Genomic DNA, 25,875 nt, shown 5'->3' with positions numbered 1-25,875 from the left:
TAACGCTTAGCCTACCCCCATGTTACTGACTTTAATGTCTAAAAGTGAGACGAGTCTGCTGTGAAGCTCATTATAGGACAGGCAAGAGAGCACACTAAGGTTAAAGGTGATGCTGTCTCTCTCTGCAAAAATTTAACTTCATGTGGAATTGCCTTTGCATACAGTATATTGTACAAGCCCCTGGACCTATAGGCTACAGCTGTGCATGTACTTGATTATATTTTAAGGAGGAAAAGCCCATCCCTGCATCAAGAACAAGAAAAGAAGAAAAGGTTTTGCCCCTGAACGCAAATACTGTAGTGTCTCATTTTAGGCACAGTTTTGAATTAAATATGTAAAGACAATGCTTCACCAGAAAATTACTTGAATACACAATATATATACCATATTTCTATATTCTAATGTTTAAACCAAAACTATACTCTGAGTGCTGCTAGAGCCATGACTGATCACTCCCAATTATTTCAGGAAAGAGAATTATTCCTTTTCCAGCAGAACTGTGAATCCCAGCACCACTCTTGTGCCAACAACACTTTCTGTTCATCTGTGTTTCTACGCAAAATACTAATAGTACATTCCCAGTTTGTGTAATACTCAGTTTCAGATCTTGAAAGAGTTATTATCAATTGTACATCTCATAACAGCTTCAGTTGTAGCTTTGAAGACCTGTGATAAACATAAATGCTAGGAATTAAAGTAATCACACACAAAGTTGGATCAACCTGATGTAAAATAAACCAATATATAGTAATGATATATAGTTTTTCAGTACAGTAATATAGTTAAATATTCCGCACCTGTAAATACATTTTTATTTTTATCCATTTATTTATTGAGTGATTTTTGTTCATGTTTTCTGCATTGCATTTACTGTTTTTGAGAGATTAGTGGTAAACACCCTAATAACAGATTAAACTAGAGATTGAGTAATGGGAATACGTAGCCTACAGTATTTTAGCATTCTGTAAATCATATAAACATAAATACCACAAACACCTTTAACAAACAGGAACGTAACATTGAGTCATTGGTTTACATGTGTGCTGGTTGGCTAAGGAAGAAATATTCATAGGAGCACAAAACAGGAGGCTTCATTGTCAGGTAAAACACATTGCGCATGCGCAGTCAGTCGACACACCCAAGTTGACATGTGAACTTGTAGAGAATAAATGTGAGCCGCAGGGAGAGGTGGGCGCTGGGGTTGACGACGTTACGCAGGTTTAGTTATAGAGAGTTTACACTTTATAGTAAGCAGGTTAAGAAAGTAATGTTTAACAACCTTCCATAGTCAGTGTTTTAATTGCCAGCATGCTCCCGTCTTCTAGCAGGGTCAAACTTAACCGAGTCGCGTTAAAAGACGTGAATGGGGTGAAAGTTTCGCGGCGGCGGAGAAAGGTTACAGCTGAGTCCCAAAACCAAGAGGAACACCACCCTGTTTGTGAACCAGTGTCCGCCTCCGTCCCTAGCAGCCATGAACCCGTACTAACTCCTTTAACACAGCAAATGGGCCCTGAAAATGTGACCGATACGACCGCTAACACCCCCGAAGGTACGCAGGAGGCAAATGTTGCACCATACAAAGAGGGTAATAGTGAGGGGGTTAAACAGGAGGGTCCGGACACTAGAGGCAAGTATCAACCGAGCAAAGCTAACACCGGGAGCAGCAGGTTGGATTGCCTCCGGAGGCTGTGCAACCTCAGACTGAGGTTTACTTGGTGCTTTTGCACCGCTTCAGACGGTGCATTGATTAAACAGACAGGGGTCCGCCGCCGGGTAAAACCGAGGGGCAAAGTCTCCAAAATGTCTTCTCAGAATAAGTTGAGTAAAGAGCCCATGGCCACAAGTAAGGCTCCGAAGAGCCAGACACCAGCGCATCTGAAGACTGCTGTGGGTACAAGTAAATCCAGACAAGGGGATATTAATCCTAAGAGCCGTGTGAGCCACGCTGCTAGAGACAGAGACAGGGACATTGGTAGAGCAGGGACAGAGACAGGGACAGGGACAGGGGTGGAGAGGTCAGAGGGGAGTCCGGGTCCGCTGGGTGGGATCCTGCTGCTGCAAACACTGGACAAGTGAGAACTGGAGCACGGTCGATACCCACCGGACTGTCAAGTAAGGTGCACTTTAGCTGTTGTTTAGCTGTAAGCTCGGTTAAGTTACTGCTACTGGACTCTGGTTAAAAGAGGATTTGTCAGTAGGTGAAAGCTTTTGGCTAAACTTTTGGGTAACTTCGTGTTTTTGGTTTTTGTTAAAGTGTGCTGTAACGTGTCAGATGCTAAGCTAACGACGCGGCTAAATCTTCTCTGACATGACTAACGTTACATTAAATGTTTTCTGTCGGTGCTGAACTATATATGGGATCCTTTTTTTTATTTTTATTTTTTTTAATTTAATGTTTGTAAGTTACCACTTAACGTGCAAGCTACCGACCAGCACACACCTTTCCCCCATAGTGAATTAATTAAGACGCTAACTTGCAGTGAGTGAAGCCCTTCCGGTCATGAACTTCATGTTCCGTCCCCTGCAGTACGAGCTAGGACCCGATGTCTTTACTTTACTGGTGTTACCTCTGTGCAAGACACAGCTGCATTTATCGTTTGGTTGCTTGGTAATAAGGCTGTGAATTTCTGCCAGAAGAGTGTAAGTTTCCATGAATTGCTTTCTAGTTCTCACATTGTGACAGTCAATCAGAACACATGGTAATGGTGTTTGGTGTTGCCCCATGTGGGACCGTCTCATCCACAACCTGGAAGACAGTCCTAGATGCTGCTCTGCACTACTCTTTATTGGAGGTGGAGAAGTTAACCACACATACATTTGCTACACCAACCATTCGTCCTCATCACTGAAGACGCCCTCTTGTAGAAACCAAAACATCCCTTTTGAAGAAATCAAAACATTAAATCTTCAATAAAGAGTACCTTTAAAAGGGCTTGGATTTAGCCTACTGGGGTCTCTGAGTTTGAGCCTTGTGCGACCCGTCAAATCTAAATTCAACCAACATACCATTTTTATACATCTGAGCCCTTTGTCGTGTTTATCTTCCCATCACGCTCTGTGTAGGTTCTTTGAGATTTCTTTGAGTGATATGTGCGATCCACAACATTTGGCATAACCATGAAGCAATAAGCGTGGTTGGAAAGCCAATTTTCTTCATACGCAAATATATGTCGATTTGTTTCGTCATAGTAACTATTGATGACAAAAAAAAAAGAGTTGTGCGCTAAGGCCAGAACCATACGAATCTCCAGATTTGTAATAGCTACCAAATTATACAGACCTTGAATTTTCAGTTTTCAGTTTCCCTCAATAACTTGATTCCTTGAAGAAATAGCAGGTAACTTTGAGAAAATGGAGGCTTTTTAAAAATGTCTTTTCATTGTATTAGGCATTTTATGTGAACAATTAAATAGACTGATAAGGTGACAGTTAAATTATAGAATAAATAAATTAAGTACACATCTGTAAAATATAGAAATTTGACAGTACAGTAAGACAGACCAAAATGGTCAATGAAATGATTTCAGCACAAAAAGCAATATTATGACAACATCCTCTGACCCTTACTGGCTGTTGTGCAAACATTTAATGAGACATCTGCTAATTTGCATAATTTAATGATTGAATTAATGAAAACAAGTCATAATACAAAAAGGTCATGTGTTTGGATCTGTATATTAATCTCGCAAAGTTTCATAAAAGTTTTTTTCCGCCTATTCCCGAATAGTGCTTGAGCCTAAATTCCTACGGCTATCTAATTCAGGTTTTTGTATAGTGCTGTGCTCGGTTAGACTGGTATGTGTGAACGTCTACATGAAATATTGGCCCTTGATTTTGAAATAACTTGTGCTTGAAAAGTCCTTGAAATGTATCATTACAGAAAAGAGGCCACCCTGTGCTTGGCAACACTTCCAATAAAGCATAAATCGTACCTTTGTGTGACCTGTCCATTTGTTTTTGACTGTTCAATGGGCTAATTGCTGCTCCTTGTGATTGATGGGTTTGGGGCGAAACAACCACTGCAACTGTGGGTTTTACTAACCACTAGTTGCGGTGGATGTTTTCCACCATAAAATAATAATGAATCCAACATGATGCTGCACATGAATACCTGCTTGGACAAGCCACACAAAGATTAAATTAATGTTTAATTGGAAGAGTTTTCAAACAGTATTTTTTCAGTTTTACAAGGGAAAAGACATCGGGGATGAGGAGTGTGTGGTTGATTTTGCAAATGCACGTCTTAGTAACATCACTAACTCTGATAACAGATACTGAGACAGTCCCAAATGACTTTGGTGTGAATCAATACTGTTAAGCCCCAAATAAACACCGTACCATGGTGATAGTGTGCGTTTACTTAATACTTAATCATTCAAGATGGCGACTGTTACGTTTACTCTTGCACTATTTGACAAGTTTTTGTTTCCACTTTCAGACATTGATAGAAATATTCACCGAAGCCCCACTTCACTTGCTGGTTCAGAAGGGTCTTTGAGAAGAGCTGTCAGAGCCTCCGGCTGTGGTCTCTGTGGTGACTGCAAATACGTCTCCCCTCAGTGGAAGACATCGGGTAAGCAAGGGCAAAAAAACAGTAGCCCAGGGCCAGAGCAGCCTACGGTTGAGGTTAAGCTCAAGGAAGAAAACACAGTCACAGAGAACTCTAAGAAGATTATTGTATGGATAGACCGGTACCCGAAGGTGACGCTGTGCGACATAGCCCAACAATGTGATGCTTTCAGTCACAATTGTGGCTACGTGTTACCGGATGTCCTCAAGACCAAGGTTGTGCATTGCTTCAAACAGGACATGAGAGCTGGATTTCAGTTCAGGCCCGGTTGTTTAGGGCAGAACAAACACGAAAGCGAGCAAGGTGCTCTGGCTAAAAACGGAGAGTGTTGTCCCAGGCTTCAGTCTCAAAGTCCGACTGAACACCAGAGACATCTGAAAGAAAGCACAGATGCACAGACGGTATCCAGTCGTACCACGTGTCATTTCCTCAAGAGTTGGACAAGTGAAGGCTCTGCAACCTGTTCTGCTTCATTCTTACTAGGTAAAAGTACAAAAAAGGGGAAGTGCAGAACTGGCATGTTGGACAGAGATGTTGAGGAGGATCCTGGACCAGGATCTCACCTTATAGGAGAGGGGATTCCCACAGACAAAATAATAAAGCTTGGGGATAGTGTTAAAGATGGGTTTTTGCCATCCACTCCAGATTCTTTAAAAAGCATTAGCTGCAAAAACTCAACAGAAACTGACTCTAGAGACAAAGAGAAAACAGGCTTTTGGATGTCTGATGACAGTCAGCCCTGTTCAAAGGATGCAGCTGGGGGCAGCAGCTCGGCTGTGAAAAAAGATGGTGTCTATAAGAAATCTTGGGGAGAGCTAGACAGTCTCACAGAAACTGATGCAGCACACATGTCATCAGAACTGTTCTGTGAGAGGAACGAGGTGGAGGTGGACACGGACGAACCAGACTCATTCACCTGCCAGAGAGTGAGGACCTATTTCAGGAAAAATGCTTTTTCTTGTGCACGCACATACATGTCCTGGCCCTTCTCTACCAATGGCTGGCCCCTTACAGCACGTTCTGGTACCACAGCCTCTCCAGCGGAGGCCATTGATCCACCAACTACAGATAACAGCGGCGACTCAATAAATCAAAATCGGCCAGGTTCATCAAGCAACCGAACCAACGACATGCTCCCAAATGCACCTACAGTCTCCCCTTCAGACACAACCCACCAGGTTTCTCATCAAAATGAAGAGAAGCGAGAAGAGGATGGAGAAAGCATTTTAGCAGAGAGAAATGGGAGAAGACATGGTAATATATCCTCATACTCTTCAGACAGCAAACACATGGGGTTTTCCTGCCACTTAATGGAGGCTGAAGAACCACTAGCTGCGCCAACCTCAGATACGGCCGCCCTTTCCAACCCAAGCCAGCGTGGAAGAGAGACCGTGACTGATGCAGCCGGCAGCTCCAGGTCCACCCCTTCCCCATCGGCTCTGGGCCTGAGTGACTGGGAAGCCACCACCACTTTGTCTTCCATGTCATCTCCATTCACGCCGGGGTTGAGCAGCCTCTCAGCCACACCATCCTCTCTCCCGCCTTCATCGTTCCTACTGAGGAAAGTCACAAGTGTTGAGCTGGCTGGTGGCTCTCCACCGGCGTGTATGGTCGGAGCTGTAGAAAAAGCATTGTTCCACTGTGAGGAAACCAGAATGGCTTCATGCAGTCCCTCATCCTCTGCTCCCCCACACAGCTCGGACTCCTTTCAGTCGTACGAATCCTCCCTCCTCCTCCCTCAGGACGAGCAAGTGAGTGATGAAGAACCTCTCGCAGGCAGGTGCCCACCAAAACTGGAGCCATATTATAATACAAGCCCCATTAACCATGATCTTATAAAAGAGAGATCACTGCACAACGTCCTCACAGATGAGTGTGTGGAAACGGACTCAAGTGAGTTTATGCTTCCACCAATTCTCTCTCCTGTCACTACACCACAAAGGCGCTCATGGACAAGCTTCCTGCCCGAAAGTCCTGGCTGCGTCGATGAAGAGGAGGACGAGATGAACACCAGCAAACACAAAATGATACCTGGATGTCACATCCCACACATTGTTAATGGAAATAATGAAAACTCCAAAGATTATCTTGAACATGGTAACAAAGAATTCGAAGTCTCAACAAACGTCGAAACGCTAAGTACTTTAAGGGTACCTCAGTCTTCTCCCAGCAGTGATGAAGATGTTGTCAGCAGTGATGAAGATGTTGTCAGCAATGATGAAGATGTTGTCAGTAATGAAGAGGAAAGCCAGGATGATGACGAAGATGACGTGGAGCAGGGTAGCCAAACAGACCCTAAAATAAAGGCAACCCTTACCTCAGGTGCTCTGACAAAACCCTGCTCTTCTCCCAGCAGTAATGAAAGTGACGGCGGAGACTTCAGTGACGAGGGACCGCCACGTTCTACTAGAGAAGAGGGGTCAAGTCCATGTGAATTAGTGAGCAGTGACGAGGATGAGACTAAAGCAGAGGCAGCCGATGACGCTCAGCAGGGCATTTTGGACGAGTACACAGCCTATGAACATGATATCCTGCTGGTCGACGTGGTCCATGATGACCCAGAGCTGTTTGAAAACCTGCCCCAACAGAGTTTACTGAAATTGGGTCCTACCAGGGTTACCGAGGCCCCAAAAACCATACCTTTTGGAGTGGGGAAAACACTGTCGCTAAAGATAGATGGAACCTCACAGGAGTCTGCACAAAGGTATGGTCTCATATTTGATAGCGTCTCCTTACGGTCACAGATGAATTGTGCTGTCCTTTACAAATTAAATTCCGATGTTATTTGTGTTTCAGATCGAGCCCAGTTATTGATTTTCACTGGAACAATCCTGATCTCACAGGTATGGCCACTGCAACAGAATCTATTAGATCATATACATTTCTGATTTTGTGACATGCTAGTTGCTAACTGGTTATAGTAACTGATGCTATAAATGCTCAGACTGGGGATTTTCTATCCATCCAGTGGTTTGCTAGACACAAATGAAGGGCAGCCATGGTGAGAATCATTTTAAGCCACAACTGGTCAACTCATAACTTGGAAACCGTTACAATGGAAAAACACACATTTTGTGTACATTTCTGCAAAATTTAGTTTGCAGTCTGAGCAAATGTCTATGCATCAGTTATATACACATTATTATAATGTGATCCTCCTGTGATTTTGTGATATATTTTTGGGGGGAATATTTTACAGAGGAGAGAAACGACAGACCATGGAGACCTCAATGTAGCAGAACCCCTTCCAAAATGCAAAGAAACACGTGGACTGCCACAGAAAAGCAAACCAAAAGCATGGTAATGTAGTGGGTCTAAAATTGTGTCATAGAGGGAACAAGGACCACACTTCTGGGACCATCTTTCAGCACTTTGCTGCAAGGCACCAGCCATTGCAACAGCATAGCTTCCTTGCCGTTATGAAGAAACAAAACATTACCAGTCTCTTGCACAAATGCTCTGTGCATTCCCCCCCAGTCCAGAAGGAGAGAGAAAGAGAGCATAATGCACACTGATGTTAAAAAAAAAGATAAATAAAATTCTTACAAAATAAATAACAAAAAATGTTTGGTACCATTCAGAATTATAACAATCCAACTAATTTACGCTAGGACTGTTCTTGACCTGACCGGTTTAGTTGCTGCAATAACAAGTGAACTTTATAATGTTAAATCTGTTTTGTGTTTTTGAACAGGGTCAGCCTGACGCCAACAACAACCATATAAATGGACTGGAAAGGTAGCAGTTTTTCACATTTGAAACATTTCTTCAGCCCAGTTAATATTGCATTGTTTTTGTAATCACCATGTTTATGTCCTGTAATAGGAGCCAGCCCATTCAGACAGTCAACTCCCTCCATAATTACATCCCTCCACTTATGACCATAAAAAATGGTGAGGGCAAAATGAAAACAACATAGACAGAGACCAATGTTTTAAACTGGTGTCCCTTGTATCTTGTTTGCATGTTTACTCCTAATGTTGTTTTTAGACCAGTGTTCCTTACGTGGAGTAAACTTCACCTGTGTATGACTGTTTTTTTGCTCCTCTGCTCACTACACAAGGGCCGAGGATCATAAACCCAGCAAACGTGGCAGAGTTTAGGCGCCAGAAATTTAGTGCTGTAAGTATTCCATTAAATGGTCACGGTCTTCCCACAAAAAAAAGGCCTCGTTTAGAAATATGTTTATTGGCTTTAGAATAAATTGTATTTTCTTGTTATTCCAAAGGATCTGACCATAATCAATCAATCTTACTGTGTTGTGCTCACAGGATACAAAGATACAGTGTCTAGAACAATTCTGGGAAGAGAAATGTATCATGACAAATTAAATTATTGCAGTTATGTGTCATGGAATATATATCATTTTAATAGTTAGTTGTTCAAATTTGAAAAATATGAGGTGGCACCGGCACAAGTGCTACATCACAGTCAATCATAGACAGCCAGTGCTTTCAGCTTTTTGACACCCTCTTAGCGATTTTATTCCTAAAAAGCATCAAAAGCTACAAATTTAGTGACTTATTCAGACAGTTGCTGTATATAAGAAACATGCTTGCATTTGCTTTGCATTTATTGATCAAACTAACAGAAACAGGAAACAGTAACTCAACCAATAGCTACAATAATCCGATGTGTGGTCTAAGGTCCTTTCAGTTTGTTATTCATATATAAGTGCAGGGAACACCCAGCAGAACGTGAGCCAATGAAGTGATGTGCGTTACTGAATTAAAGTTATTAAAAATACTTATGTATTCTGTAAAATGAAAAGAAAAACAATTCAATTTGGGACAATGACTGTTGGAGTTTGGGACAGTTGCAGGACACTGAGGGAGAAAGTTAATTTTGACCCCCGAGCACAGAAACCATTGTTGTGAATAAGGTTAGAGCACCACATCTAACTGTAAAGTACATGAAAAACCATTGTGAATATACTTGATATGCCTGGTGTCAATTTAGTTGTTTCTGATTTTGTCAGGGGAATTTTTGGGGGAATTATGCCAATGTAAAAGAGCACCCTAACTAGAGGACCCGATTAAATGCAGGTCTGCTTAAGAATAAATTAGGTAGCACTGGGTATAAATAACATGGATAAGCTTAGAGTAGTTACCGACAAGTTACTTAAGAGGAACAATACATAATGGAAGATTTTACTAATTAAGTTCACATTTAATTCATTTATTGGATTCATATTTTGGAAACACTACAGAAATTAGTTTTAATCAAATTAAAAACAAACCTAATTGTAGGCTCGTGATTTTGCATGAAGATCCATTTTTTCAGACATCATAACATTGTTGTTTATTTGGTTTGAGGCAGAAAATAAATGCCTGGAGACGTATTACAAAGACCCTAAGCTTGTTAATGATATTTAATTCAGATTTGTTTGTGTGTATATTCTCCTGCTGCAGACATGATGTTTTTAATTTTACTTGAGTAATGCAGCCTCCTCTCCTGTCCTGTAAACCCTCAGTACTGCAGGCAGTACTTCAGTGAGTCGCTGTCCTGCAGTTTCAAGATGTGTCGGTTCCAGCATGTGCCTGTGGAGGGGGATGAAAAGGTTGGCTTCAAGTGAAATTAATATTATATTAACTTGGATCACGGTACAGATCTGCACTGTTCTTTTTCCTCCATCGAGTAAAGTAGGCAATAATCTTTACTGAATGTGTGAATCTGCTGACAGTAAAGTGGATCAGTGCTAAAGCTTTCTTTGGCAACATCACCCTCTGCTGTGCCATAGTTGTAATTCCACACTTTGATTGCAGAATCACCTCCTCTCTTTCAGTTCTGCATTGAAACCGTGACACGGTTCACCAAAAATCCAATGTGCCTTCAAAAAGCAGGTTAGTTCTCAACTTAACCCCACATTGACAGTTTATATACAGTGTTCACGGGTGATTAAACGGTGTGAATATGTTACTCAAATAATAAGCAAGTCTTTCTGTACCATTTGCTGCATATGTCTGCTCTGACTTCCCGTGAGTGTCTATATGGTTTTGCCGCCCATCTACTTTTGTCTCTAGGAGCTGTGTTTACAAGCTACTACACCAGCAACCCACCTGGAGTGTATTTTTCCATGCCGGTGCTTCTAGCGCTCCTCTGGGCTCTGCTCAAAGCCGGCATGGTGTCTGATGTCTTCTCAGTCCTTGGCATCAGCTTGGCCCACAAGATAGTGGTCAGTGTGGTTTTCAGCCATATTTTAACAGTAATGTCAGGTTGTAGTCCAGCAGGGGGCAGTGCAAGTTGTACTTTGAATGGAAAGAAAAGAACTTCTAATTATTAACATAACCGCTATAGGCATAACAGTAAATGTTGAACTCTCTCTTCCTCTCTTGCTAGCCTGGCCATGAGTTTGTGTTGGCCCTCTTCAACCTTGTGAGAGAAAAGGGTCTCATGGGTTTTGTACCTGAACTTATGCAGCTCACATCCAAGGTATCTTGATTCCCAAACTTAAAGTAAGGCAGTTGGATCTTTAATTTGTATGTGTTATGTGAAAGTATTGAATGTGCATATATGTTGACAGATGGCCAGCGCAGGGCTGGTGCTGAGTTTGGACTGCCTTGACTGTGTAAAAAACACTCCTGAGTTCCAACAGACAACCTCTCCAAACTCACATGTTTCAGTGTCCGGCAACCAAAAGTAAGTTCTCCAGCCCCAACATATCGAACAAGTTATCAAACACGTTGTATGAGTGGCTTAATTACTCTATCTTTATTATAAAAGGTTATTCACCACTGCACCCTTTCCCGAGTACCTGAATTTGGCCCATGCCGTTGTGGAAATAGAGGTTAGTTCCTCTCCTCAGTAGATTACTTTTGTCAACTTATGCAAGGATGAAAATAAGTTTTTGTTCAGTCTGTTATTGTATTCAGGCCTGCCTTTATGTTTTCTGTCTGACAGCTCTGTACAAAGCAAGAGGACTGGAGGCGGATGGGGGAGGTTTTCAGGTCCATCTGCCAATCCAGTCAACGTCCCAACCAAGTGGAGCGAATCAGCGGTCGCATTGCGATTGCACTGCTGTCTGAGAGTAAAGACAAGCTGTCACTGCCCTTTGCTGCCTTTGCTGAGACAGGTGAAAAACTGTTAGATATTAAAAAAAAAAAACAGGATTCTGTAACTGTATGTAATGATTTCTGATTATTTGATTGATCTGATTTCCAGTGTGTCAGAATGAAGGTGACGACAGCCTGATCAGGAGTTTTTTAGGCAGAATTGGGGTCTCTCTGATGTTAAGATACCACAAAACACATCAATGGGCCAAGGTAAATGAACTCTTGTGTGTTTCACACGCCTTTCTTCTTTTTTACATTTGATCTGTTGTGACCTGTTAGCCATTTTGAGTCAGTTCAGTCCTCGAAACGATGTGTGTGCCTGTAGCACAACATTCACGTTGCAGTTTCCTGGACTGTCTTCACTCAAGGGAGCTTATAAAGCCAGCTATCTAATCTATGTTACTGAATGAAAAAAAAGTTTTTAAAAAAGTTTAAAAACTTAATTTCCACATTGTACAAAAACAGCTCCATGCTGTTCTTTTTTATGTCATGTAGAACCTTTTTGGCATGATGGTAACACAGGGATACGGCAGATATACAAACATGTTATCACAGAGTATCACTTTCTTGAATATGTATAATTTTAGATGTACTAATGTTAGCAAGTGGGTGTTGCCTTGTATTGTGTGTGCATGTAGGGTCGGAGGGTGGTGGAGGTGCTGTTCATTTCAAAAGTCAACTACTCAACACTGAAGGGTTTGTTTGGCAATGAGGATGGAGCGTCACGCTGCTACCTGGTCACTGTGGCCACTGAGCTCTTCCTCCTGAGTGGCAGCGTGGAAGGAGCTCTTAACACACTCCGAGGTAACAGCTCTGACCCTGGAAGAAATAGGTTGACTGGCTGAGCTGATCTTATATTCAGTTTCACAACTCCATGACTTAAAAATGTAAACTAAGAATTACATGTCAAGCAAACCAGTAAAATTTTATTCTATGCATTATTTAGTGTAAATGTCTTTCAGACATTTTTAGTTTTTCCCTCAGAGTTTTAAAGGCTCCTGTTGACAGTGAAGTTGTAGATTGTTGATTATACAGCCTTATACTATATAGTAGGCCTTCTGTGTATACTGTTGTTGTTTCTTTCTTTTTGGGTAAGTCATCTTGTAGATAATGCTTAAAAATGTGTTTTAAAAAAATGTCATTTGCCTTTTGTTTATGCGTTTGTTCATTCAGAAAACAAATGGTTCCTGAGTTCGTCCTTGTGGCCGTGTGAGCCTGCTGATCTGGAGAGTAGGGCTCGTGTGTTGATACGTCTGGCTGAGAAAACCTCTCACAGAGACACGCTGGATGTCCTCCGTAATCTCCCCGGACTCAAGGAACCAAACGGTGAGGGGGAAAAAGTATTTTCATTGCCTTGAATTATTAAGAATCCCAGTTTATATCCCTTTAATATGCCATCATATACCTGTATTATTAGCCTGTATAAGGCTCAGTGTATCAGACAGTGCCAAGACACAGAACAACTTCATTTGGTCGGGGCCCAGACCTGTAGCTTGTTCGACTCAGTTGAGTCCCTGTTTACACCTGACATTAACAAAAGAAAGAGACGCATTGAGGACACATTGAGATCTGATTGCTTAGAATAAATAAAACATACTGCTCAAAATCAACAAAGCAGATACATGCAGTGTTACTACACACACACACACACACACACACACACAATTATGGAGGTGTGAGTGGTTACGTCAAGTTTAGAAATGCAAGGTGAGCTGAGTAGTTTCTGAATAAGGTGGACAGTTAACTAGAATTCAAATGGTGGACTAAGAAACAACCTACTAGAAATAGTGTAGGTCTATTCTTTAAAATAAAATAGATTAATCCAAAAAAAAATTTAAAAACTTAATGTCAAGCCATGTGACGTACTGAAAGCAGTCTTGTGATCACAACACCCAAGATGCATATTAATGCAGGTGTGAATAGGAACAGAGGTCCAACCTACAAGCTCACAACACTTTCCAAACATTTCACAAGACTTTGAATGACTCAGCAGTGTTCTCAGCATAAACAGAATTCTTTATTCTTCAATTCAATCCATTAGCTTTCACAAAGTGGTTGCATTTTCTTTGCAGTGGTTTTCAATATTGTCTCCAATATCAATGTTAATAGATTTAGTTATTTCAAAGTAAAACCCAGTGCTATGTATGTCAAATCTGAAAAAGTGTTGTCCTGACTAAAAAGCACAGTTTCATACACAGAGCTAAAAGATGACCCTCCGTATGATTGCATGTAATTGTGTATGTTTTCTTTTCCTCAGACTTGGTCAGTATCTCCAGGTACCATCGTCTGTTTAACTCTCACCTGCAAGTGTGTGTGGACAGGCAGACACTTCCTGTAGCTTCAGACACTGTGGACTTCATGTTCTCTAAAAACCTGGCAGTTGACCACACTGTGCTGCAAATACTTTTACACAAACTGGGCAAACAGAACCTCTGGCTGCGGGCACGGGAAGTCTTCAGACGTATGTATCACTTCCTGGATTATTGGCTTGCTCCATTAATATGGATCATACATGCAATTATGGAAAAGCAGAAAGACTTAACAATTAAATGACCTTGACAATTGTTAATTTTAGTGTAATGTATATTCATCAGACTCTCTGAGTATGGGCTATTACCCAGGCGTGTCGGCTCCCCCTGGTTTAATGTCACTGATCGTCCCCTGTCGACTGAGGGAGGTGGAGCTGGCTCTTGCCTTTGAGATGTTCATCACTGTCAACGCAACAGCCATCCTCCATCTCTCAGAGACGGCCACTTGCTGCCTCAGCATCACTCTCAAAAGGTAACGTGTGTATTTGTGTATGTGAGAACCATGGTTGGATTATGTGATCTGTGTACGTGACAGTGCTGCTTCCTCCTCTCCCAGGACTCAAAGCTGCGAGAGCGAGTACCTCTCCGCTGGTAGCCGCCTCCTCTCCGCAGCGTGTATCCCTCAGCCCAAACTAATCNAACTCATCGCAGGAGCAAGTGTTCACACTTGACGTTTCCTCTGCTCGATGCTGGCTCCGGCACAATCATTTGTGGGCCAATGAGGTGTGGACGCACTGAGCCAAACCGCAGCCCCTGAAGAACTTAACTTCCCTTTCCTTTGAAACTGCTTATGTTCCAGAGACATCATTTGATTCTGAAATGGAAAACAACCGATGAAATCAGGAAAACGAACGCGTGTGCATTTCCTTTCTGAAATGGTATGGTCATGTTTCAATTTAGCCTCTGAATAAGAATCAGAAAATCAAAAACAATCACAACCAAAGACTGACGCCAAAACTTTTCACTGTTAGTTTTTTACAAAGCTAATAACTTATTTTTGTTCAAATTTGTTTTAAAATATGTTAAAGGATTTTTTTGTTCTTCCTTGTTGATTCCTGAGGAGTTCTTTTAGCTGATTTGTCTTTGATGTCACTCAGTGTTTGTCTGATTTGCTGTTTAAAAAAAGAAGTCTGTTGGGGGACAAAGTCTAGCATAATTTTGTAGGGTTATTAGATTTAGTTTATAACACAAATGTAAATAACTTCTGAGTGTATATAGGTACATATTTATAATGGTGTTTAGTCTTTGACAGTATTATGTTACCCTATTATATTACTGATTGTCAAAACCTCAATTGTTGCTAGTTCAAGAGCTGTGATTCACATTTTCTTTGTGTAAAGTTTTTATATAAAAAAAAAGAGTTGTTGAAGAGTTGTGTTCTTCACAAAAGGAAAATAAATCCACAAATGTTTTCTGGAATAAAATGGGTAATTAAAATCACATTGCTATTGTTTTTGTTTGTATCAAATAGCATCCAATAGTTTCCATCTTAATAGCAGCTGCCTGGTTGTGTGTTTAGCCACTCTGTGGTGGTGAGGAGAGTGTAGTGTAATGCTACTATAACATCACCATAAGAGAGAACCTGGTTTCCTGGTTTTCAGTTGGGAATGATAGACGCAACTACTGGAATATCAGTCAGAGTTAAAGGGGTGAACTTCTGTGCATAAAGGTGTTACACAGTAACTGCACCACCAGGGGGAGGCACTGGACTGTGGTGAGATGAACAGTAATGTGAAGCATGATCCGTTTCATTTTACAAAAAAAATGGTGAAATCATTTTTATCACGTCCAAAACGTTCAGGTCAATTCTGACATTGTCAAGATGCCCACACCCGTTTGTGCCCTTTAATTTAGCATTTATAAGCAGTGTATAAACATTTAATAACTGGTTTATAATGTAGCTGTAAGCAGTCGTTGCTGTTTGTTACCATTATAACTTTTATTGAGTGTCTAGTCACTAAACTGTAACCCTGGCAACCAGCCTTAAGGTACATTACCGCCACCAGCCACAAACCTGTAATATAAAATATGTCTTTATAGGAGAAGTTATAATTGTTGACAAATACTGTATTTTAATAACCCTTAAAGTTACCCTTATGTCTGTTTGCCGCTACATTATAGTGTCATTCTAAATAGAGGGACTTTAAGTAACGCATCATTCAATCAGATGATCATGATGATCTATCATTGAAAATGGCCGGCGCCAACACACAGGCGCCAATGTGTGTGTCATCATAGGATAGAGATGCTCCTAACACAGAAGTGTTTGTGTTTTTTTTTTTCTTTTTGCTCCGAGCAGTGCTGTCTTAATCATGTTAAGACCACCCCATTGCCTCAGTACTGACCCTGACTGCCCTCCAGACCCTAGCATGTGTCATCTCAAGGCAGTGCTGCAGCATGTGAAAGAGGGAATTCTTCTTCAGACTGAAAGAAAAGAGCACTCAACCCACTGATTCTGCAGCCAGCGTCATTAGGGCTCATCGGTTGCCTGCGGTGGCTTTATGCAGGGCCTGTGTGAAACATACCGCTCTGTGGAGTATTCCTTCAGGAGAAATGTTTTCTCACTTTGACGTATCAACATAACCTCTGGCATGTTTTCAAGCGATTCATCCTTTTATCTGCCCCTCCTTGCTTTGATCACTTTTCGAGGTTGCTGTAAATCAACCTGCCATCCCCCTTTTTGACCAGTCACTGTTATTCTTTCCTTTAACCCCTAAGATGAATGGAGTAACATTAGTGACCTGTGTCAAATTAAGTTAGTTAAAGTGTCTCATATGATCTCACTTATATAATAACCTAACCACAGTTCTGACTTGTCTGCTGCAAATACTAATGTCCAGCTATGCTTGTGTAACCTTTGTTTTTGTTACTGACCTGGTCCCTCGCTTTATCTTTTCTTTCAGCAGCCAACCATGTGGATACAACCCTAAACAGACAGGAATTATCCAAATACATCAGCGTCACCCAATGAGCTGAGCCGCTTCAGGTGCTGGATCTAGAAACAAATTCATTTCATAGTTAAAATGATCAAGTGATGATTAAAGTGGAGGTCACCTGTATGTGTTACATGTTAATCTTGTATTGTGTGAAAGTATATGTGTATATATATATTGTGCAAAATATTGTAAACATTTACTACAGCAATAAAGGGTGTTTTTTGCACACGGCTGTAATGATGTACAGCACCTTTAATGAGGAATCAAACAGGAGGAAAGAAATGAGAGAACAGCTGCACTGTGCGTGAAACACATGCTACTGTTTAGATGATTAGTTAAACCTGTTGGTCCGCTTTAACAAAGCCATTCTCCAAAGGGTTGGAGTCTTCCCAGTTTTACAGTGTTTGTGTTTGTGCTCCTGTTTCAGATAGAGGAAGGTAAGAGAAGAAAGAACCACAGCAGATCAATATCCTTCTACATCCCAGGACTCTAACAAGTCCACAGACCACTGTTTACTCCACCGTACCGCATGTTGTCTAAGAAGTGCTTCACAGAAATGAAGCTGTATATTTACAATAGGCCAGCTGAATGGTGCCCTTGTTGTGTATATTAGGCCCCCAAAATGAGCTATGTTCTCTGTTAGAGTTGAGGAAAGCAGATGTATAGCCTACATAAAACAAGAGGATACATTAGCCTACTTAATTAATCAATATGAAAGCACACTAAGCTGTTAAACATGCTTTTAAATGTTGTATCACGTCTGAGCTAAGGAGTTTAGTTTACGTATGTTATATCCACCAGCTGGGGCCCTTTATACTGTATGAACATCAGTCAACTGTGTATCCAGTGAGAACGCTACATTTAATACAATGAATGCCTCTGGGTTTTATCCCGTTTCCCTTCATTCTTCCCATTCTAATGTTAAAAATAACTTGATTAGTTTTTTTGGGGGGGGGGGCAAAAGCTGCTCCCCTAATCCCTGACGGACGTGAGCGTTGGGGCGTTCGTGGCGACCATAACTCCCTCAGGTCGGGCACGATTTGGGCTCACACCCTCTCTCTCTCTCCCCTCTTCTCCCTTATCTCTCTCTCACTCTCCTCACATCTCTCTCTCTCCTCTCTCCCTCTCTCTCTCTCGGGCGGAAGTGGGTTCATTTTTCTCTCAGTCGGATAAGAGCGGCTCGAGGAGCTGCAGCCCGAGCCACACGCGCACACCTTATGTTTATGGTAACGCTGGTTCGCCCGAGAGTAAACAACGGCAACAGCAGCAGCGAAGTAAAGGACGCAGTTCACGTCCGTACGGTCGCCGGACCGTGTTTCTCCCGGTTGTAGGGACCGTTGTCCACGCTGCCGGAGGAACAACCTCTGCGCATTCCTCCACGCAGAGAGAGACAACCGACACCCTCCGCGGGGAGAGGAGAGCTGGAAGCGGCCTCTTCGCAAGGTGGAGCCGGGAATTCACCCACGGAGGCTCTAGTAGACGTCCTGTCTGATGTGTTGGCTTTATCGCAGACTCCGTGTGTTTGTTTTTGATGCTCCAATGACCCACGGCACGCTGTGAGCTCGTTGCTTTGATGAATAATTTACGGTGTCGCTGTCCGAGGCTCGCGCTGAGACTACCAACCGACCGCTGGCTGCTGCGCCCGACGCCGTCTGAACGGGCCCCGATGGTGGACTAGAGAGCAACACCACAACGCAGACACGGACCTAAATTGGAAAGCAGCAAAGGAAGAAGAACATTAGAAATCCTTGCATACTCGTCAGGGTGTTGTGTCGTAGCGCAGAGCCCCGTAGTCATGTTGCCGAGCCGGTGGGGGAGGAGAGACGGAGCCCCCACTATTTCGACGCCGACCCAGTGTCACTCCAGAAAAACGCCTTACACAAGAGCTCTGTTATGATCTTAGCAGCATAAGTATTGTGTTGTTTTTTGTTACCTCAGAAACAATCTTGGAAGAACTGGCTACCTCCTTGTTTTGTATCAGCTCAGAGTTGTATAATACAGAGACAAATCTGTAAGTCGATAAGCACCGTTTTCACTGTTGAACTGACTTTAATACCTCATGAATCTACCTCAAATACAACTTTATTTTCTAGACAACACAACGGGCCGATGTGTCCCCAAATGAATACCTCCGCCTCCTTGCTGCGCATGTTGTAAACTTAGCCTGTGTTTCGGTAACGCTGCAGATGGCTTCGTTTCCAGACTCGGACCTGCAGACCTGCCCGCTCTGCAAGGAGCTGTGCGGCTCCTCTGCTCCCATTTCCTCCAGCTCTTCTACCTCGTCCTCTTCCTCACATACCTCGTCCTCCTCCAGCCAGACTACCAGGAGGCTCCACGTCCTGCCCTGCCTCCACGCCTTCTGCAGGCAGTGCCTAGAGGGCCAGCGAAGTCCCGGGGACCAGCTGAAGCTGCGGTGCCCCACCTGCGACCAGAAGGTGTCCATCTCTGAGGCCGGTGTGGACTCCCTGCCCTCCTCCAACTTCCTCTTCAGCAACCTGCTGGACGTGGTGGTGGGCTCAGAGGAGCAGATCCAGAACAAGAACGGCCTCCATCACCGGGGGGGCCTGGGTGGAGGCTCCTCCGGCTTCCACCACCCTCACGGAGGCCTGCTGCACCCTCACCACCTAGGAGAGCCTCAGTGCAGCTCCTGCGATGAGGAGAACCCAGCCACCTCCCACTGCCTTGACTGCCAGGAGTATCTGTGTGACAACTGTGTGCGGGCACACCAGCGGGTGAGGCTGACCAAGGACCACTTTATCGAGTCCCTGGGAGAGAACCTCCACCTGGGCCGGATGAACGCCAACAGCAACTCTGGCCAACCAGGGGTGTCGGTCTCGCTCGCGCAGTCCCTGCAGAACAACTTTGCCCTGCTGTCCCTCTTCCAGGACCGCATGAGCTTCTGCCAACACCACGACAATGAGGTGAGTGGAGCAGAGTCAAAGCACAGCACCTGGGGCACACTGAAGGGCTCTTTACTCATATGCATAACGCTTTTTACAGTTTAAAGAGAAATAACACCACACATTTTGGGGTGTGGTGTCATCCAAAGCTGCCCTGTTGATCCTGTGGTGTTGATAGGGTGATAAACATTATGTGTTTTCTGCACAGACACACTCCTATAGTGTAATAGCATTATGTATGTAGTATAGAAGCATACTGGGGGCCATATGGCCTTAGGTTCAAAGGGAGCTGAGTGGCTCTTCACCTAGTTCCCTGGAGACAAATAGGCACGTGTGCTGAGCTGGATTTACACACACAGACTCAGCGTGCACACACACACACACACACACACACACACACACAGACTTAGCGTACACACACACACACACACACAGACTCAGCGTGCACACACACACACGTATAAGCATAGACACATGCAGAGTCTGGTTAATCTGTACCACACCATCCATTCAGGGCAGAGAGAGGCCCCTCTAGTAACTGCACACATGTTTCTGTGACTGTTAGAAGTCCTATCCATGGACATATTATGGAGATCTAGCTTTTCTCTGATAATGGGAAAGACAAGTTGGAAGTCAGGGCCCAAAGTTCTTTTGGACCCTGTGATCGGGGAAAAGTAAACTACAAAGGCTTGTAGAACAGGAAAGCAGCTTTTTCTTGGTTTAGTCATATGGTCAGGAAGAATAACAAATAGCACTAGTAGGGGGTCTTGGAATGCCATTTTTGTACCACTTCTGGTTTCTGTTTATGAGCTCAGACGTCCGCCCTGCTGCTGGACAATATGCTTCTTGGCCACAAGGCCGTGAATAAAACACGGTTTCATCTGAGCAGTTAGTCAGTAAGCAAATGTTGAGTGCAGTAATCAGCTGATGATCCCAGTCGGACATCTTCCCAGTTCTCTATATAACCTAAACAAGTTGGCAGGACTTGAAGTGTCTGGAGCAATACATTGAAGCATATTTGGAAGTAAATGAAGTACTTCGTCCTGCACTGCTACAGTGGAAACTAACAGAAAAGGGAGCCGTGTGGAGTTTTCTCGTGAACAAACAAATTTATGTTTCCATTCAGTGTGTCAACATTGTGGGAGGCCTCACAAACACGTTGAAGGCATGAAACATTTGCTTAAGAGATTTTCTGAAAGACATTAAGCTGTGCATTGTTTACACCCATGCTAGCTCGCAGGCGTCTTCCTTCGCGTCTCTGCAGGCGCGTTGCTGAGCTTCTTGGCTTGTCGCCGCCACCTATCGGGCAGCAGGAATGCAGACTGCGTGCGCTAAAAGGGAGCCCACTCCTAAAACATATTGTTGTACAGCACCACTAGTGGTCAAAACCTCCACAGGGCACCTTAAGTGCTGAACGCTAAAGGCTGGAGGCTTGTGAGAAGCAAGAGAGAGCCCGCTGTTTTGAATGTGTATATGCGAACTCCGCGTCAGTCAGGTTAATAACAGCAGTAGAGCGTGTGTTGAAATGTTGTGTAAAATTGCCAGTTTAATGAAGTCCCAGTAAGTTCCTCTCTTGCAGTGTTAGGACACTTCTTCTACCCTGGCTGTCAAACAGACACGTGTTGCTTGGGCTTTGTAAATGTGCTGAATGTAAATAAAAATGCAGCCATATCAATACATGAGTAACTCTGTTTTCAAACATTAAGTGTCCAGTCACAAAGGACCAGTTCACATTTCCAATTAACTTTTATTTCTGTGACCCCCCATCCCCCCCGTACACCCCCCCGTCCATTGCCAGTAAATAGGTGGATTCAGTTTTCCAGTAAGGGCTTCATTTCCCAGTAATGCCTCACTTGCTCACTCACTGGGCCTCTGCCCTGGGGGAGGGAATGACACAGGAGAAGGCTGCTCTTTCTTTACCTATGAGCACTGATCAAGCACAGTCATTGTCCATCACCCAGCTGCACATCCATCATGTGTGAAAATAGTTTCTCATATATAATCAGTCTGTTTGGAAGATGAGTTTTGGCCTTTTTGGGATTCTCACATTTGGTAATGAAGTGTAAAATGCTAGCCCTCTCACTGTCCGCTTCTGTTTTGTTAATCCCCAGGTTGCTTATCTAATGCACATTTACTCACTTCACACTTTAACGGGACGGAATACCGTCGGTGGGTCGAATGGCCACTCCCCCAACACCTTTATAGTCGGCTTATGCGGGTGGGGATGTGCCCGCCCATTTCTATTTCCCTTCAACTACTGCAACAACCATAAATACATTTGATTTGGGACGTGGTTGGACAACGTGTCCTGCGGCTGTCGACCTAGCCGGCTGGTACATTCAGAAAATGTGTCGTTTCCTCAAGTTTCAGTGAGCCCGGAGTGTTGAAACCGCTTTAGCCTCAGAGTCCCTAATGTCTCAGTTGTGTGAGCGGTAAGAAAGGACCGTGTTCTATTTTGAATGCTATTGTCCAGAAAAGCTCGGAGCAGATATTTCTGTCTTGTAGTTTTATGGTTGTGGGAACTGGTCACTGAAGGGGACAACACAGCCCTTCGCTGTAAGAAGGAAGGAATCTCATCAAAATGGTCTTTTACAGTGTCGCTATCATGATATTTAATCAGATTTGCAGTAGCGCAGAAACACTTGGCAGGTTAAAGTTATTACTTCTGTGTTGTTTTTATAATGTAAACTACTGACTCTATTTCCACTCTTCCCTCTCACGCGAGCCTAGAGCACATACTGCATGTGTGCAGTCAGCTGGCCGTCAGCTGTAGCCATTGCTGTGTATTCAAGTGCAACTCTTAACAGAAGACACAAGGCACTACATCCGCTTTTGGCGTGGGCTACTTCTTCGAGGCCGGCGTGGTGTGTCCGGGCCTTCATACCGATATGAGAGGACTGTGTAGTGTGATTGTGGAGCAGAGTTTTCCCCAGGAGCTGGGTTCTGTCCCCTCTGCAGTATTACGTAATCCTGCCAAGGAATTTCTCCTCTCCCGGGAGACTGGTGGTGACGACGGTTACTGCTCACTGCTGAACCACAGCAACGTTTATTTTTTTTAGGTTATTGTGAAGTGTTCAGTCCCTCGTGTCTAAAAGGGGTACTAGAATACAAACAAATTCAGTGTCTTTTAAAAGGATTTTGTCAAGAGGAAATTTGGCACAGATGTAATTAATAACTGCATTACAGCTCTACACTGTATCGGCCTTAGTGAACATTAGCATCAGACTGACACAATGAGCTGCTCTGTATCCTAAAAGTCACAGTTAAACCAAACCAGTAAAACCAGTTACTACACCGTTACCTATAGTCAATTTTCAAGTCATGTCACTCATTTGCCTCAAAGGACTTTACTTTCTCTGCACCATACGACACTTTATATCTTTAGACCCTAGATTTTATTTAAGGAAAAACTACCAGAAACAGTCTCTGGAACATGTATATGCAGAGTAGAAATAGTTTCAGCTGGGGGAGGTTGTTACATTCCACTAAGCAAGATAAACTCCAAAAATGTCAACAAAAGGAAATATTCTTACACCTATTTTTCTTATTAAACTGTAAAAAACCAACCCGTTCACCTTCTGAATTCAGGTTTCTGTCTTTCTGTCTGTCTTTCTTAATTGCCTTGTCAACTCATCATAAAACACACTTCTTTCACACAGGACCAAAATCTGTCTTGGTTAGTCTTTCCACGGTTCACCAACTCTGGTTTGGCCAAATAAGCCAGCTGAGCAGCAGCTCTAACTCCATCTTTGGAGTCAGACCTTTTAAATTCGCAGAATAAAATGACAAAAATTGCGCACCCAAGAAAAACCCGAACCGCAATAGCCATGTAACAGTTTTCATTTCCACTGGTGACATTGGCAGCTGCTGGCTAAAAGTAGAAAGCCTCTGTACAAGAACATACATAGTGCTTGATTCAGTCTTTGGAAATTTATATAATCTTCAAACTCAGCAAATCTGCTTAAGTCCCGGATATTAGAAAAGCAGGAATGGTGATACATTGACGGGGAGGGACATGCAAAATATCTCACTTCATGTTGAACTTCATCCACTGTAATGGAGAAAGAAGTTGTGTTTTTTTCTTTTCCTTATGGGGCCGTGGAGTGAATATCACATTTATTTGCTTTGGCTCGTGTTTTCTCCCAATTCTCTGCACACAGATACATGAGTAAGTTTGAGTTAACCCATTGTTAATGCACACACTTCAACTGAAGATAACCTGCTAATACAAAGTGCCAGAAATGGTAGAACCTAATTGATTCGCAAACAATGGAAACAGAAAGATGGAGCGTGAAATCAAGGGTTTCAGTTGGAAGATAAGGCTCCTCGGGCAGCAAAGGGAGTGCCTGATAAGAATATATAGGGTATGTGCACACATGAATGAATATGTTGGCCTGCTTAAACAGCATGAATGTCAGTTGTTGCTCATCTGAAGCACTGGCAGTCAGTGAGGGTCCCACGTTGTGTGTGTGTGTGTGTGTGTGTGTGTGTGTGTGTGAGGTGGAAATGTAAAATTGGATTACATCAAAGGACTGCCCTGGGCTTGCTGTGATGTCACCCTCCAACATAGAGATACATACACAGCTTCATCTGAGAGACACCTAATGACATGCTAATCCTACAAAATGTCACTCTGTGCTTTAGATTAAACTGTTGTCACCGTAACGACGCGCCTGGCTGTGCACGTGCATGGCGTCTCAGCAACACACACACACACACACACACACACAAATAGTATACTAGTAGTGGGGGGTTGCTGAAGCAGGCTGAGAAAGAGAATTGGTTGCTGGGCAATGAGCGCCTACAATGCGTCGTGTTTATAAGGATGAGATGAAGTTGAACTAATCAGTTTGACGGCCTACCATCTCCTCGGGCCATTTTTGTCTAGCTTTAGAGTGAGGAAGACAGTGGGATGTTCAGTTGCAGTGGGAGGTCTAGGAGTTTTATTATAGTTTGTCACACAATTCAACTTTTCTGTGTAAAGTTTTACTGCTCCATTGTGTAGCTCTGTAGAGGAAGAATATCACTTAAAACATATGCTGGGTTGGCTTTGTGATCACCAGTTTTTTTTACTCCCCCTCTCTGGAGCCCGCTCGCAGAGAATGTTTGTAAGGAAACCTAACCCAACACTGACGCTGATACAAGGCCGGAGGAATTCCTGTAACTTGAGTTTATACCTCCTGGGTTCTCTTTTCCCCTTCTCTCACTCTCTCACACACACTGGGTATTTCCTCTGCCGACTCCTGCCTTTCTCATCAGCGCTCTCTGTCAGAGACAGTGAACATTATGGATGCACAAAGTCTCCTCGGCGTGATTTAGCAGCTGTTGCTGTTGAGGGGCAAATGATTCCATTTCATCACTCCTGAAAGTATCCGTGTGAGTGTGTGGCAGCAGCGTTTTCCTTTTCTAAGAGCATCTCCCATCTGTAGGTAGTTATCCTCCGAAGAGGATTTTAGAGTGTGTGTGTTTCCACACAGCCAGCAGAGTTGGATTATATGAAGTTGGACTTCCAGGGTTTTAATGTGCAACATGTGCCCAGTAATTAGAGTGCATTCCCTGTTTCCTGTGTGTTGTGAATGTGTTTCATGTAGGCTAAGGGGGAGTGTGTATGTGTGTGTGTCCTGGCTTTGATGTCCATTTGAGGACTTTGGGCCATATAAATTTAATGGATAGAAAGGAAGGCATTTATCACATTCTCTTTGACAACGGGATTTAAAACCCATTCAAAAGCTGGACCCTGCCACTTCCTACTCAGTGGTTGGGCACAAATGGGGTTTTAATTGGCCATTATTTGACCTCACTCAACGGGATTGCGCTGTTAACACATTTAATGTTAAAGCTCTCAACCCTATTTGGGGGACACTGCACAGCTTCCAGCCACGATTTGTCCGCCTTAATGGTTGTTTAATATTAGGCCAAGACTATGCTAGTTTGTAAGCGGTTGCAGTAGTAAACAGTTTGCACACTGGCTGTGGTTGGGACATGTTGTGCTGGACATGAAGGACCACACCAGTGTGTTTGTACGTTTTTAGCAGGCCATCCGTTTCCATTGGTTGCAGCATGACAATTTGCTAGCAGACTCTTTGGGCCCGTCCACACGAGTACGTT

The 25,875-nt window shown here is 43.2% G+C and overlaps 2 protein-coding genes across 2 annotated transcripts in view; both read left to right on the top strand.

The window, feature by feature from the left end:
- The first annotated feature begins 1,188 nt into the window (after nt 1-1,188).
- Nucleotides 1,189-14,602, top strand: topaz1 (testis and ovary specific PAZ domain containing 1). The gene is made up of 20 exons (XM_035681973.1): nt 1,189-1,549; nt 4,439-7,274; nt 7,367-7,413; nt 7,770-7,870; nt 8,265-8,308; nt 8,396-8,463; nt 8,634-8,692; nt 10,044-10,130; nt 10,356-10,413; nt 10,594-10,745; nt 10,910-11,002; nt 11,094-11,209; nt 11,294-11,357; nt 11,471-11,642; nt 11,732-11,832; nt 12,261-12,426; nt 12,796-12,948; nt 13,880-14,083; nt 14,217-14,403; nt 14,488-14,602. The coding sequence occupies exons 1-20, from the start codon at nt 1,309-1,311 to the stop codon at nt 14,600-14,602; spliced, it is 5,064 nt and encodes a 1,687-aa protein (XP_035537866.1). The 5' UTR covers nt 1,189-1,308.
- Nucleotides 14,603-18,014: 3,412 nt separating this feature from the next.
- trim71 (tripartite motif containing 71, E3 ubiquitin protein ligase) overlaps nt 18,015-25,875 on the top strand; it is a gene marked incomplete in the record, with an annotated part of 30,430 nt that continues 22,569 nt past the window's right edge. Inside the window, 1 exon segment of the mRNA XM_035681304.1 lies at nt 18,015-19,788. Coding sequence (XP_035537197.1) covers nt 19,054-19,788 — 735 coding nt within the window.

The sequence above is a fragment of the Morone saxatilis genome, unplaced genomic scaffold (genome assembly GCF_004916995.1).
Source record: "Morone saxatilis isolate NCDOM2014 unplaced genomic scaffold, NCSU_SB_2.0 Contig9, whole genome shotgun sequence".
Lineage (NCBI taxonomy): Eukaryota > Metazoa > Chordata > Actinopteri > Moronidae > Morone > Morone saxatilis.
This window is presented reverse-complemented; position numbering and strand designations above follow the sequence as displayed.